Source organism: Amphibalanus amphitrite, unplaced genomic scaffold, assembly GCF_019059575.1.
Source record: "Amphibalanus amphitrite isolate SeventyFive unplaced genomic scaffold, NRLGWU_Aamphi_draft 001380F_arrow, whole genome shotgun sequence".
Classification (NCBI taxonomy): domain Eukaryota; kingdom Metazoa; phylum Arthropoda; class Thecostraca; order Balanomorpha; family Balanidae; genus Amphibalanus; species Amphibalanus amphitrite.
In genome coordinates this window covers 51,604-65,503 of record NW_024882873.1, presented here as the reverse complement: position 1 = coordinate 65,503, position 13,900 = coordinate 51,604, and the positions used below count along the sequence as shown (strand labels likewise).

At 52.4% G+C, this 13,900-nt stretch overlaps 1 protein-coding gene across 2 annotated transcripts in view; it reads right to left on the bottom strand.

Moving 5' to 3' along the window:
* Positions 1–13,900, bottom strand: part of LOC122372637 (26S proteasome regulatory subunit 8) — a 34,533-nt gene that overhangs the window by 16,250 nt on the left and 4,383 nt on the right. For both annotated transcript variants that reach the window (XM_043350101.1, XM_043350102.1), the window contains exons 3-6: positions 12,133–12,356; positions 11,351–11,543; positions 7,988–8,120; positions 5,367–5,520 (exon numbers count right to left, since the gene is read on the bottom strand). In XM_043350101.1, the coding sequence (XP_043206036.1) occupies positions 5,367–5,520; positions 7,988–8,120; positions 11,351–11,543; positions 12,133–12,356 (704 nt within the window). The remainder of the gene's footprint in view (positions 1–5,366; positions 5,521–7,987; positions 8,121–11,350; positions 11,544–12,132; positions 12,357–13,900) is intronic.

Here is a 13,900-nt window from a genome sequence, read left to right as displayed (position 1 = left end):
ATGAGTCAAAAGTTTTCCCATTGGCTAATGAACTAGCCATCATGCGGCCGAAATGGTCTCAGGCGATGGTCTGGAAGCTACTCTAAAAGTTGACTATACAGGCGGCTCTTGCGCAATATCCGGCTAGCACTCATTCGGTGCTCGCAATCAGTACAGTCAATATTACGTCTTACCCTAGTGCGCCCAGTACCCTAAAATAAACAAGACGCATCTGTGATATGAATACATAGGGCGCATGTTTCACTATTCCCTGGCCTGATAATTTCTGCCTGTGTAAAAGTCTGACGAAGAAATGGCCGTGATAGCCTGACGATGGCGAGCTAAGCTGCCGACATCCATCAGCCGTGAGAGGAGTCGGACATTAGCATCAATGTCCACTGATTGGACGAGCGACGGGCGGGCGTTTTCATTGGCTGCTGATTGGCCCAGTATCCGGCGCTGTTTTTTGCGGCCGTATAGCCCAATCAGCAACGAATACACACAACGCGAGCCGATAACGAACAGACGACGGTCGGCCATGGTCGCCCCGCCGGAGCCGAAACGAGAGATGTACTGCCAGTTTCCATAGCGCTTCACACGGTCTTGGGCATCCGAACGACCTACTGAAGTGTGATAAATGAAGTATGATTTCATTTTATGTGGTGAAAATTGCTGATACCGGAAAACGTTAGGACCCAGTCGCAGCAGTCCTATCCGAGCACAGCGGCCTAACCGTGGCTGAAGTAGCAGGCCTGTGGGTAAATATACTGACAAGCGTCTAACGTTATGAAGTATTGACCATTGAACAGTTGTAAAACATCGCTGGAATACACAAACTGTGTTTGCTGCCTTGTTGCAGCTAAAACACACACCAAATGCTAAGGTCATTCCGTGAACAGCAATAGTGACATAGGCGTAGGAACAGGGGGGGCCGGGGGGGGCCATGGCCCCCCCACTTTCGGAGGTGGGGGGGCCAGCAATGTTAACTGGCCCCCCCACTTTTTGCTGACTTAAGTGTCTGTCTGTACCTAACCTACCACCCGGTAACTTGACAACTATTCAGCTTGCCCTTTAATGAGGATTCCTTTTTGTTTCTACAGCGTTATTGACCGCAATTTCCTTCACTCAATGAAGGAAACCATATCAGAGACAAGACTGTGAGTCCTGGTGACAGCATTTTGTTGAATACGAGGCGCGGGACAGCGAGCACTAAAAAGGTATAGGCAATACTAAGACAATACTAGCACGGTGCAGGAGAATGCGTATACAAACGACCAACGCTTGACCTTATCTGCTTGGGGTCGGCATAGTTCGTCAAAGACGTACTAGCTGGGGGCCAGGGTGACCGTGCCTCAGCCTCGTTTCAAACAGGCTGGGGGCCAGCAATGTCTGTTTCTGCCCCTCCCCCTTCCACTTTCAGTGCAGTGACGGTCGCAGAGGGGGATCAGGGCCATGCCCTTCCCCCCTCCAAAGGCTAATCAGGGGGCCATCATATCATTTGGCCCCCCCCCAAACAACCAATGGGCCCCCATGGGCGTATGGGGCTCTGGCCCTTATTCGATTGTCACGAGACTCAAGAATCCCACGCTAGCTATTAACAGCTCCCAAACCAGTCTTTGAGGGTCCTACACTGATCTCGGAGGGCCCTTCAGTGGCGGTCAAGCGCCCACATTGACCGCTGAGAACCCACATTGACCTCATTTGAGGGCCCCTAAACCGGCCTCAAGGGCCCAGCCGGCGTCTGAGGGCCTCACACCGGCCTCTGGTGGCCTCATTTCTGTCTCTGGGGTGCCTTTAGGTGCCTTTGAGGGCCCCGCACTGAATTCTGAAGACCCGATGCCGGCCTCTAAGGGTCCGCATCGGCCTCTGAGGGTCCACCTTGGCCTGAGGGGTCCAACGCCGGCCCATGCCGGTCTTTTAGGGCCCCACACTGACCTCTAAGGGCCCATGCTGACCTGTAAGGACCCACATTAGCCTATGAGGCCTTGCACGGGATTCTGAAGACCTGATGCCGGCCTCTGAGGCCCATCTTGGTTTTTGAGGGCCTTCTGCTGGTCTCTGGGTTCCAACACCGGCCCATGCCGGTATTTTAGGGTCCCACATTGACCTCTAAGGGCCCCGCACTGGATTCCGGAGATCCGATGCCGGTCTCCAACGGTCCGCATCGGCCTCTGAGGGCCCACCTTGGCCTATGAGGGCCCTCCGCTGGTCTCTAGGTTCCAAGTCCCTCCCATGCCGGTCTGTTACGGCCCCACACTGACCTCTAAGGGCCCATGCTGGCCTGTAAGGACACGCATTAGTCTCTGAGGGCCTTGCACTGGATTCTGAAGACCCGATGCTGGCCTCTGAGGCCCATCTTGGTTTTTGAGGGTCTTCTGCTGGCCTCTGGGGTCCAACACCGGCCCATGCCGGCATTTTAGGGTCCCACACTGACCTCTGAGGGCCCATACTGGCCTGTAAGGACCCACATTAGCCTCTGATGGCCCAAGTCGGCATCTTAAGGTCTCATCCTGCCCTTTGCAGGCCCTGTACTGGTCTCTGAGGGCCTTAACCCTCGCCAGCCGGGGGGGGGGGGGGGTGCCGCCCCTCCATAGTTTTTTTTTTCGCGATAGCTCCGAACGCGCCGGCGATAGAGAGCTGAAGCTTGGCATACCTGACCTTTGAATCAAACGGGATCTTTTGACACCAACCGCATTTTCGGGTCAGATCAGGTCACTGACCCATGTGGTCATAAGTGAACCTCTGCACGGTCTTCAGATGTCGCAACTTCGCAACGCCCTCACTGCCAGAGGAGATTTCACAGGGAAATGAACCTTGGAGGACCTAGTATCCAATAGGAGTCTTTCAACTTGTATAATGTATATCTCGGATTTTTCCTAAAGTTCATATGAGGTCAGGTCATTTTCGTGACCTCACCATTAGGTATAAGTCAATGGGGATAAACTGAAAACTTTTTCTGGCGCCGGGAATGATCGATCTCCAACTATCTCAAGCACACCGAATCGTGATTTCATGCACTCCTTGCAAGGTTCGATGCGTCACTTTTGCAATGTTGACCTTGCGCGACGTCATTTATGAAGTTATAAGGGTCTTATTAGTTTTTCGTCAATAACTAGGTACCGATCAAATTGAGCTAGCGAGTCGGGAAAGCCACCTATGGACTCAAGAAGACCTGCCGAATCGAATGATATGCGACATGACCTCCTTCGACCAATTTCGTGACCTGGGGACGCCGACCTGACCGTGACCCGAGGTCAACACCCTAAGTTTACCTCACCCAAACAAAAAGTATATCATTCGACGCGCCTGAGAGAGGCGAACACGATGCTGGCAAAATCGCGGCTCTGCGGCCATTTTTTTGCGAAGTTATTCACCAAAAACGGAACCGTGCCTTGAGGCACTTGACCTGACCTCAGAGTTCACCGGTTTTTGTTTGTTTTGTTGGGTTAGGCCCTTTCGGTCCAATGAGACCATTTCAGAGCCGGAAGGATGATATGATATAGGGGGAGACATTGGTCTGGGCAGGCACCCTAGTGAGTCGCCGGGGCTGAGCCCGTCCAGAGGACAGGCCACCCAGCCCCAAGGCACTCACTGCACCCGGCTACGGGGTGCGCTCCCTCGGGAGCAGCGGTGCCGCTCCAAGGGAGCAGCCCGCATGAGATAAAGTTGCCTGTCCAGCCCGGAGGGGGTTGCGGTGTGGAGGAGAAGGATTTCAGTATCCTGAGGATAGAAGCACGGAACGGTGTCAGAGGTCACCGGTTGACCTAGGACCATAAAATCGGGTATCGATCTCTGCGTCCCGTAACGGCGCACACGCTCGTTTTACCGCGACGCGCTAGCTCCACCTGGGGCGAAACGGCGAGGGGGTCGTACCCGCCGGCCCGCCCCTTCGGCCAGCGCGTATGTAGAAAACCTATAGGACCGGGCCGTGGAGGGTTAAACTGGCCTCTGAAGGCCCAGACCGTCTAAAAATCCCACACCGGCCTCTGATAAGTGATAGTCAATCAGCCCAGTTGCAGTGGTCGCTGATATAAAACCTCTTAAAAACGTTATAGGCCTGGCTGAGCCTAGCTGGGCCGTTCATGCTGCTTTTTATAGGTATATTGAAAAGACTCGCTTTGCACGTTTCACGCTTGCTCGTAATGAAAAAGTTGCTGGATGCCTCTGGAATTTGCAAGGGTGCCAACGGCTGCGGAGGTCAGGGGAACGCGTCCATCAGTTTGAGCTTATGGACGGGAGACTCCCTGAAATTTCAACCAATTTTTTTTCTTTTTTTGTCTCGATTTTTTTTTTTACCTCTGAGCATGTTTGCGAAAACAAAGTGGCCGAAATCCGAGGAGAAATCGGATTTTGGGGGTAGGTTAGGTTTTGGACCTCTGGGACCCTGGCCCCCCCACTTTCGAAAACGTTCCTACGCCTATGAATAGTGACCAAGGTGGTGCCACAATGCGACATTTTTAACGACAAAGTTCGGAGTTGTTGAAGCTCGGAGAAAGAACCGGTAACAGCCCGCCGGGGGTACAAAGTTTTCTGCTAACAACAGCGATGTTTATGTGCGCTCTGTGCTTTTCATCCTGTTTACGAGCGGCTTCCGAGCTCCGGTCAAATCAGAAGCCACGGCCGGACGCGCACAGAGCCAATAACAGAGGCAGCGCGCCCGGGAGGTCCTGGATTCCGCTCAGAGCCGGGGAGCGCCGCGAGGCGCCCGGCCGCCGGCGGCGCGCGGACCAATCAGAACATTCCTGGTCGCCCGGCTCCTGATGAGTGTCAGTGGGGCGCGCTGGCACTCGGCACCGCTCGGCTGGGGGCGACAGGAAACGCCCCACCTGCGCGGCGACGGCTGCCACCGACAGCACTGAGACCGGCTGGTTTCCACAGAATCGGTGGGATCAGGATTCCAAACGAGTGTGTCAGCTCGAAGCCTCACTGGTAATGGAAAGGCTGGGAAAAGATCTCAGATACAAACGGCTGTGCCAAGCGGCAGAGCAGTAGCTTTTTCACCTCCGACAGCGAAATGCTAGCGGACTACATTTGTCACCAAAAAACGATCAAACTGCCAAACTCAAAGCGTCGCAATACTACAGAGCGTCAACTTCAGTAAAAACACCTCTCCGATGTCAGTGAGGGTGACATTCGTCCCACGAACACATCCAAACTTTCAAAGGAGGCAGTCGGAAAAGCTGCGGCGTAAATGAGCAATTCCAGGGGATGGAGCGGCATTAGTCATGCTGTGCCGGGCTGCGACTGACACTTGGGCCGACAGTCATGCTCAGTGCACCAGCTGCGGACGAGCTGCGACTGACACTTGGGCAGCCAGTGCTCAGTGACGCCGGTTGCGGGAAGTTCGCTCGCCCTGCGGCCATGTCCGCTCCCCCCGCACCACCCACCTTGATGTTTTTGGTCGACTCGAAGCCGTCGAGCTGGTTGAGCAGCTCGAGCATAGTTCGCTGCACCTCAGAGTCTCCACCGGAGCCCGACTCGATTCGAGTCGAGCCGATGCTGTCGATCTCGTCCATGAAGATGATGGACGGGGCATGCTCCCTGGAGAGTCACAAAGACACGACAGTCAACAAAGGGGATGGGTTGGTAAAATAGCGAGTAAAGTGCAAAGAGCCACTGCAACAGATTGACGGCCACACTTTTACATGGTGATGATGATGATGATGAATTGGGCTTTTGGGCGCCCGGACTACAGTGGTCATCGGCGCCACTTTTGCATGGTCCTTTTAAAAGAAACAGAAACAGGGTTACGAGATCAGTAACATGAGCCTGAGATACAGATGAAAATTATATCTTAAAGGCATTCTACATAAATAACAATTTCAACAGATGACTTGTGGCTTGTGCAATACCACGTCTGAGAAACTGGTAATATCCAAGCAGTGTCAAACGAAACTCAGCCATCATCCTTCAATTCAGCCCCATTGGATAGCAGCCATTACCCTAACGTACCCGCAGTGCCATACCTAAACCTAGACAATGCCACCGCACATATCTGACCGTACTGCCGCCTTCCAGTCGCCGCCAGCGCCACCCAATACTTAGTACTACCCACAAGAACCCAGCACCGAAATACGCGTCTCTGAGAACCAACTCCTGCAGCGTAAAGTCCAACTGCACTAATCACGGCGGTACGAGCCGCGGCCGCCGCGGATCGCGCTTCTGATGGCGCTGTTAATTAGACTAGGCCGGCGCGCGCTGGCAGACGGTGCGCTCCGCAGCGCCCCGGCCGGCCGCCGTCGCTGAGTTAGGGTGGCGCGGGGGCCGTGTCGGGCAGATTATATGGCGGAGCGCCGGTGTGAACACCACGGTAACGGCATTCCCCGGCCGCCGGGGGTGACTCCGGACCGCCGCCGGTCGTACTGGCATACAGTGAGGGTGGGGGTGGAGACGGGGTTGGGGGTCAGAGGGGTGAGACGCTGGGAGTACGGGGGGAGAAAAAGCGACCGGCGAGAGGCATTGGGTGAAGAGAGGATGAGTGAGGGAGAGAGAAAAGAAGTTTAATGATAATCTTCTTGAGAATATTGAAGGACGGATTTGAGTGAACTATCATGGAGGGGCAAACCACAAGGAATAAGCAAGGACTGCTTACAAGGAACAAGCAAATGAGTGAGTGAGTGAGTGAGTGAGTGAGTGAGTGAGTGAGTGAGTGAGTGAGTGAGTGAGTGAGTGAGTCGCCGATCGGCAGCCCCCACTGAGTCCCCCGGCCCGCCAGCGCCGACCGCCGGCGTCAGCCCGTCGCACGGCGTTCCACCCCAGAGGCCGGCGACGGGAGAGCCGACTTGCCAATCCAACCCTGTTTGTAGGTGAGAGCACGACAGTAATGGAGGCAGCAACCCGACCTCTGCCCGCTCTACATTATTCATAGCGACATTAGCATATTTGATCTGCATCCAAATAGCCAACCGGCGACCGTAAAGCACTTTAACACGATGAAAACCATTGTTGGTTTCCCACAGGGAAAACGAAGCCTCGACTCAAAGGATATTCCAAACCGAAGCACGGTGTGTGGTTGCGTTTTATGCCTGCCGTAGTTTTGCTGAAATGAATTAAATTTCATGCAACATCCAATTCCATTAGAAGTGAGGGTAAACACAAAGTGAAAAACTACCTAAAAAGCAACGAGGTTTACGAATATTACATCTAGCCAAACTTATATTGATGCGAGCAAAATCGATGGAGGCCTTTCCTCCGACAATCAGGACTCCCAACACGGTCCTGCCTTCAGGCTTTAGCTCAGTGTATCACGGGCTGAAACGGAGCAGCTGGGAGTAAACACATTCAATATGCCGCCACTTCAAACGGCGACGCTTATTATGGCATCTGTTGAGCACCAGTCTACAGTTGCGGGAAATACAGCGCCCTACCGGGAGCACCTGGTGGTTTGCGGGGCTCAGGTGCTACCAGAGGTACTTGGTGGCTGCTCTAGTCCCTACCCAGCGCGCCCAGCGACAGTGCAGAGTTCTCGTCGGGGTAATCCGAGAACCGTTCAGTCCTCAGCGGGAGCTCCAACGACTGATCCAATATATCAAGAGGAGCACTCAGACATCTGATGCCCTTCTCGGTACCAAGTAGAGGCACAATGCGTTGTGTTTTATGGAAGGGATTGTATTGTGTGCAAACGTCTTATAGACTTGCACCCGTGCGACGATATCGTATTAAAAGAGTCGAGAATGAAAAACAAAAATTACTTGAGTTTCAGTCCAAGTGTGCGAAGTGTATCAGGAGACCGTCAAGTGTAAGAAAAATGGTCACCGCAGAGTATGCAGCAGGAATTAAAGAAACTTTAGGTGCTACAGAAAAAGCATGGTACGCGGAACTCAGGAACGGGCAGATCTTGTCCTCATCCTACGCAGATTCGATATGGCACGAGGTTACACCCTGCAGACCCAGTAGGGCACGTCCTATCTAGCTGGACCTGGAAAGACAGATCCTACCACGCTGGACCCAGTGTGGGATATGTCCTGCTCTCCAAAGGACCCCGTGAATACCGACCACGCGTCCTCACCTGGCCATGACAAACAGCTCTCGCACCATGCGCGAGCCCTCGCCGATAAACTTCTGCACCAGCTCGGAGCCGGAGACGCGGATAAAGGTGCAGTCAGTGTGGTGCGCAACGGCGCGCGCCAGCAGCGTCTTCCCTGCGTCATACATGCCACGCGAGAGTGTCAGTCAAGGGCCAGACGAGACACCGATACAACATATATGTAAGCACAGTCGCCAGATTTAACACTGGTCTACTTAAAGGTAGTGTGCCACCTTTGAAAGATTTTCCATTTTATTTTTCCTAGGATAAGAAGCTTCTGTTTTTACCTAATATCGCAAAAAAAAAATCAAAAATGGGCCTGGAATAGTGCCTTTTTCGCCTAAAAGTTTTTCGGTTTTTAGATATGTATAACAACTGTAGTGGGCTCACCTGCAAACAGGCGTCGGGCAACAATCGCGAATGCGGCGCACTTGTGACAATAAGCAAAGGTCATTATAGTGTTACGACCATACGATGTACGGGAATGAGTGATCAGCTGTCTAATCGTAGACAACACAATGTCGAGCCTTAAACTGTAAGCCCGTATTGGTATTGTTTCTTTTATTTGGCTGTCGAACATTATTTATGGTTTGAAATATGATTTTATGTAAAATAATTGATATGAAAAAGCCGTCTTATAAGTTATGACCCCATTTCACCACACGCAAGTGGCAGAAATGACAATGATCAGCTGACGCATTTTTCTTGGCCGAAGTCAGAGCGCGCGGCCCGACGCACCACGCGTATTTGGAAATTCCGACCTCGACGAGCATCAGAAGCCACCTAACAGGCGTGTTCGAAACCGCAGGAGATGATGATGAACGGGTTTATCGAAACTTGATTGGATGAGCCTATCGGTAATAGCGATTTTAGTATGTGCATTTATTGTTCATAGTGGTGTGAAATGTGGTTGGGGTACGACCGACAACCCGTCGGGGCGAATTTCGCACTGGGGTACTCAAAATTTGAAGAATTTAAGACGTTTCCATGAGTTTTGAAGGTATGGATAAGTTCTAAAAATCCGGTTCTCCTTACCCGGGTCATTAACTCCATATGGTCCAGGAAAGCTGGCACACTACCTTTAACTCTTTAGCCACAACCTCATTTACCAATTGTAAGCAAGTATATATGAATGTGCTATGTGTATATATGTTGTGGACGCTGAGTAGTGAGTACTTACCAGGAACGTTATCAGGTAAGCAAATCGTTGTCAGTCCGACGAACTTGACCCTGGCGTCTAAAGGGTCTGTCCTTGACACTTCAGGCTTGTCAGGGGCACCAAAGTCCTTCCAGGGACACCGCAGGCCTGTGAGGGGCACCAGCGGCCTAGCAGGGGCACCAGTCAACACAGGCCTGCCAGGGGGACCACAGACCTGCCAGGGGCACCAGAGGCCTGCCAGGAGCACCACCGACCTCGCAGGGGTAACTTGGGCCTGTCAGGGCCCAGGGGCACCACGGGCCTGTCGAGAGGCACTTCAGGCTTTTCAGAGGCACCATAGTCCTCTCCGGGCGCAGGGGTAGCAGGGGCACCAGAGGCCTGCCAGGGGCACTACAGGCCTAGCAAGGGCACCACTGGTCTATCAGGGGCACCACGAGCCTGTCATAGCCAGGCATCTCAGGCTTGTCAAGGCCCAGGGGCACCACAGGTCTGTGAGGGGCACCAGCGACTTAGCAGGGGCACCAGTCAACACAGGTCTGCCAGGGGCGCCACAGACCTGCCAGGGGCACCACAGACCTGCCAGGGGCACCACCAGCCTCGCAGGGGCACCTTGGGTCTGTCAGGGGCACCACGGGCCTGCCGAGGGGCACTTCAGACTTTTCAGGGGCACCAGTCCTCTCCGGGCGCAGGAGTACCAGCGGCCTAGCAAGGGCACCAGAGGCCTGCCAGGGGCACCAGCGGCCTAGCAAGGGCACCAGAGGTCTGCCAGGGGCACCACAGGCCTAACAAGGGCACCACGGGCCTGTCAGGGGCACCTCAGGCTTGTCAGGGCCCAGGGACACCACAGTCCTTCCAAGGGCACCGCAAGCCTGTCAGGGGCACCATAGGCCTGCCAGGGGCACCACAGGCCTAGCAAGGGCACCACTGGCCTGTCAGGGGCACCTCAGGCTTGTCAGGGCCCAGGGGCACCACAGTCCTTCCAGGGGCATTACAAGCCTGTCAGGGGCACCAGAGGCCTAGCAAGGGCACCACAGGCCTGCCATGGACACCACAGGCCTGCCAGGGGCACCACCGGCCTTGCAGGGGCGCCTCAGGCCTGTCAGGGGCACCACGTGCCTGCCGGGGACACTTCAGGCTTGTCAGGGGCGTTACAGTCCTGTCAGGGCCCAGGGGCACCAGGCCCGTGGTGTCCCTGCTAGGCCTGTGGTGCCCCTGTCAGGACTGTGATACCCCTGATAGGCCGGTGGTGTCCCTGACAGGTCTTTGGGCCCCCGGGCCTCAAGGGGGGGCCATGACCCATGTGACCCCCCCCCCCTTGGATCCGCCACTGGCGCAACGTCGTGTAGAATCGCTAAAAATTGAGTTAAAAAAATTGACGTCATTAATTTTGAACAGTTTTTTCGCTATAACTTGCTATAACTTGTATATAAGATCTCTATGGCAGAAATGACAATGATCAGCTGACGCATTTTTCTTGGCCGAAGTCAGAGCGCGCGGCCCGACGCACCACGCGTATTTGGAAATTCCGACCTCGACGAGCATCAGAAGCCACCTAACAGGCGTGTTCGAAACCGCAGGAGATGATGATGAACGGGTTTATCGAAACTTGATTGGATGAGCATATCGGTAATAGCGATTTCAGTGTGTGCATTTATTGTTCATAGTGGTGTGAAATGTGGTTGGGGTACGACCGACAACCCGTCGGGGCGAATTTCGCACTGGGGTACTCAAAATTTGAAGAATTTAAGACGTTTCCATGAGTTTTGAAGGTATGGATAAGTTCTAAAAATCCGGTTCTCCTTATCTGGGCCATTAACTCCATACGGTCCAAGAAAGCTGGCACACTACCTTTAAATATGTTGCGCTTATAAATGAATGGGGTTCAATAATGTGGTGTTAAACTGTTCCAAGATAGTAAAACAACGTTAGAATTAATAGCTATAATTTTAGTTGATTTTTTTAATCAGTAGCAGTAGCAACATTGCATGTGGATTGTGTGGAAATACAGTCTCGTGGACATGTCCACTAACCCTATCCTTCTTCGCCGACCTTAAACTGGCGCAAAGAGCAGAACAGTGAGTTGACAATTAGCGCCGAATTAAGGTCCAGCAGTCAATCACAGCGCCGCCCGCCGGCCGCCACCAGTGGTCGCCACCACTCCCCGCCCGTGGCGCCACCGTACGCACCTGTGCCGGGCGGCCCATAGAGGAGCACTCCCTTCGGCTGAGCGATGCCGAGCGCCTCAAACAGCTCCGGGTGCTTGACGGGCAGCTCGATCACCTCTTTGATCTCTTTGATCTGTTTGTCGAGACCGCCGACCATTTCGTAGGTGCTGTCCGGAACTTTCTCGACCATCATCAGCGAGACAAGAGGGTCCACCTGATGGAAACCAGCGAGTTCGTAGGGTCAGGTCAGGCGAGTGCAGGTCAGGGCATTGCACAGCAGGGAAGGACAGTGCTAGAAGGTCAGGGCACATGATAGAAAATGCCAGGGAGGGGACGAGCATTGGGCACGGCTGACAAGAAAAAAAACGGATGCCTCGGATAGAATAGGCAGTCCGAAGACCGAAACATCATTCGATTTATCATCCACGAGGTCATTCTATTGCTATGAACGCCACGAAAATGTTACGAACGTTACGTGCGATACCATACCTCTCAAAAAGTACGTGACGTATATCAGATTTACGGACAATATGTACAACATCGCAGGTTCCCAACTGATAGACTTAAAGCCAACTATCCTCACGCTATGACGAACGCCCTGAGCAGATGGCGTCGCCTATTCGAGCCAGTAGCGGCGGAACACACCAATTAATTAAAGGGGCGGGGGGCACTGCCGAATTTTGGTCCCATTCTTTCCATGCAAAACCCATAGGGCTAATGTTAAAATGCCAAAATCAAAGGGGGGCACGGTCTACCCCGGTGCCCTCCCCGTTCCGCCGCCTATGATTCGAGCTACATCTGACCTTGTTCGGAAGGATCTTGTGCAGTGTGTAGCTGTCGTTCCGCAGGGCCACCCGGCAGTTGGGCGTCACATCGTTGATGTCGATGTTCTTATCGATGTCCACGACGAACTTGCCCTCGGGGTGCACCTTCACCAGCACCTTCTTCTTGTCCATGGGCTTGACGACCTCGCCCACATAGCTGCCCTGCTCCTGCAGCAGCTGCAGCTCCTCCCGCAGCAGACGGACTGGAATGGGAGGGGAAAAGGTGAGCGGTCACTCTTATACGACAGTCGACAGGATGAATATCCGACCAATGCCTATGCCCAGTGACCTTGCAAAAAGTTACAAAAATAGTTGCATTTTGTGTCAGCTCTGGCAATGTAAATACACATAAATGTGACAACATACTTATGCTCATAAAATTACCAGGTAAGATGCTGTCAGTATCACTGGGGTCAGCTATATTTGGTCACGTTCTGTTCTTAAGCTATCCAATAGTGATTCATCCAATCCAATATCTGCTCACACCATTTGATTTTCAGCTCATCCATTTCACACATTCACTACGATAAGTACAAGCAAAATATTGTCTCGATTGGTGTAAAAGTGCCAAACAATTAACCCGCGACCTGTTGGGGGGGGCTATTTTTTGCCCCCCCTCCAGACTTTTCGATATATCTCCAGAACCACTGCGCCGATCGTCACCAAACTTTCAGTACCCTCCCGGACATCAATTTTACACATTGTGACCAAAAATTTTCCAAAGGCTATGATAGGTTGGCCGGAAATGACGTCAGAGTGACGTCATGTTCTGCCGTTTTCGACCCAAAAAAGGGTTTCGCGGGAAGAGCTGTCAGGCCTATAGCTTTGCAAATACAGAAAAATGATACAGACATAAAAGCTGTAGAATGGACAGGGCTACAAAACTGCTATCTTGGATTTTTGAAATTTTTGGATTTTGACCCCCAAAAATCAAAAAATAGATTTTTTGAATATAATAGCCAAAAAATACAAAAAGTTTTTTGAATTTCGAAAAAACCGGAATATATGTGATAGTCCTTACCGCCTTCTATCTACATACCAAATTTGAGATCGATACCTCTTTTTTTGGCCAAGTTATAGCGAAAAAACTGTTCAAAATTGATGACGTCAAATTTTCAAACTCAATTTTCAGCAATTCTAGACCTCGTAGCGCAAAACAAAGACCACCATTAGACTCCCCGTGACGAGCTGCATCGAATCAATACCCATTTTATGCAAAAATATCAACTTTGAAATTTGACCTTTTTTGACCTGACCTTGACCTGACCTCCACCAGAAAGTGACCTAAACCGTACCTGATGGTCTTATAACCAACACCATTGAGTTGGAAATGAAAAACTGGCCATAAAACATGCATCGCATAACCTTAGTAAAGTTGGGTTCATGTGGTGACCCTTGGTGACCTTTGGTGACCTGACCTGTGACCTGACCTGGTATGACCAGTGACCTCTAACAGCAACATATCTACTAGGCAACTGACGCCCTATCGCTGATTCCCGACAAAATGCGTTTTCCTCGGTGTTATAGCGCATTCCCTAGAAGACCCGTGAACGGTGAAACATTTCATCTTTGACCTGACCTGTGACGTCATCGGTGACCCCGAGGTCAATAAAATTTGGTTTCCCTCGACAAATTTGACAGGCCTTTCGAACGCCGTTTGAATTTTTCGGATCCGTCCAGTACTTTCGGAGATACGAGGGGGGGAAAAATAGCCCCCCCCCCCCCCCACCAGGTCGCGTTATAAACA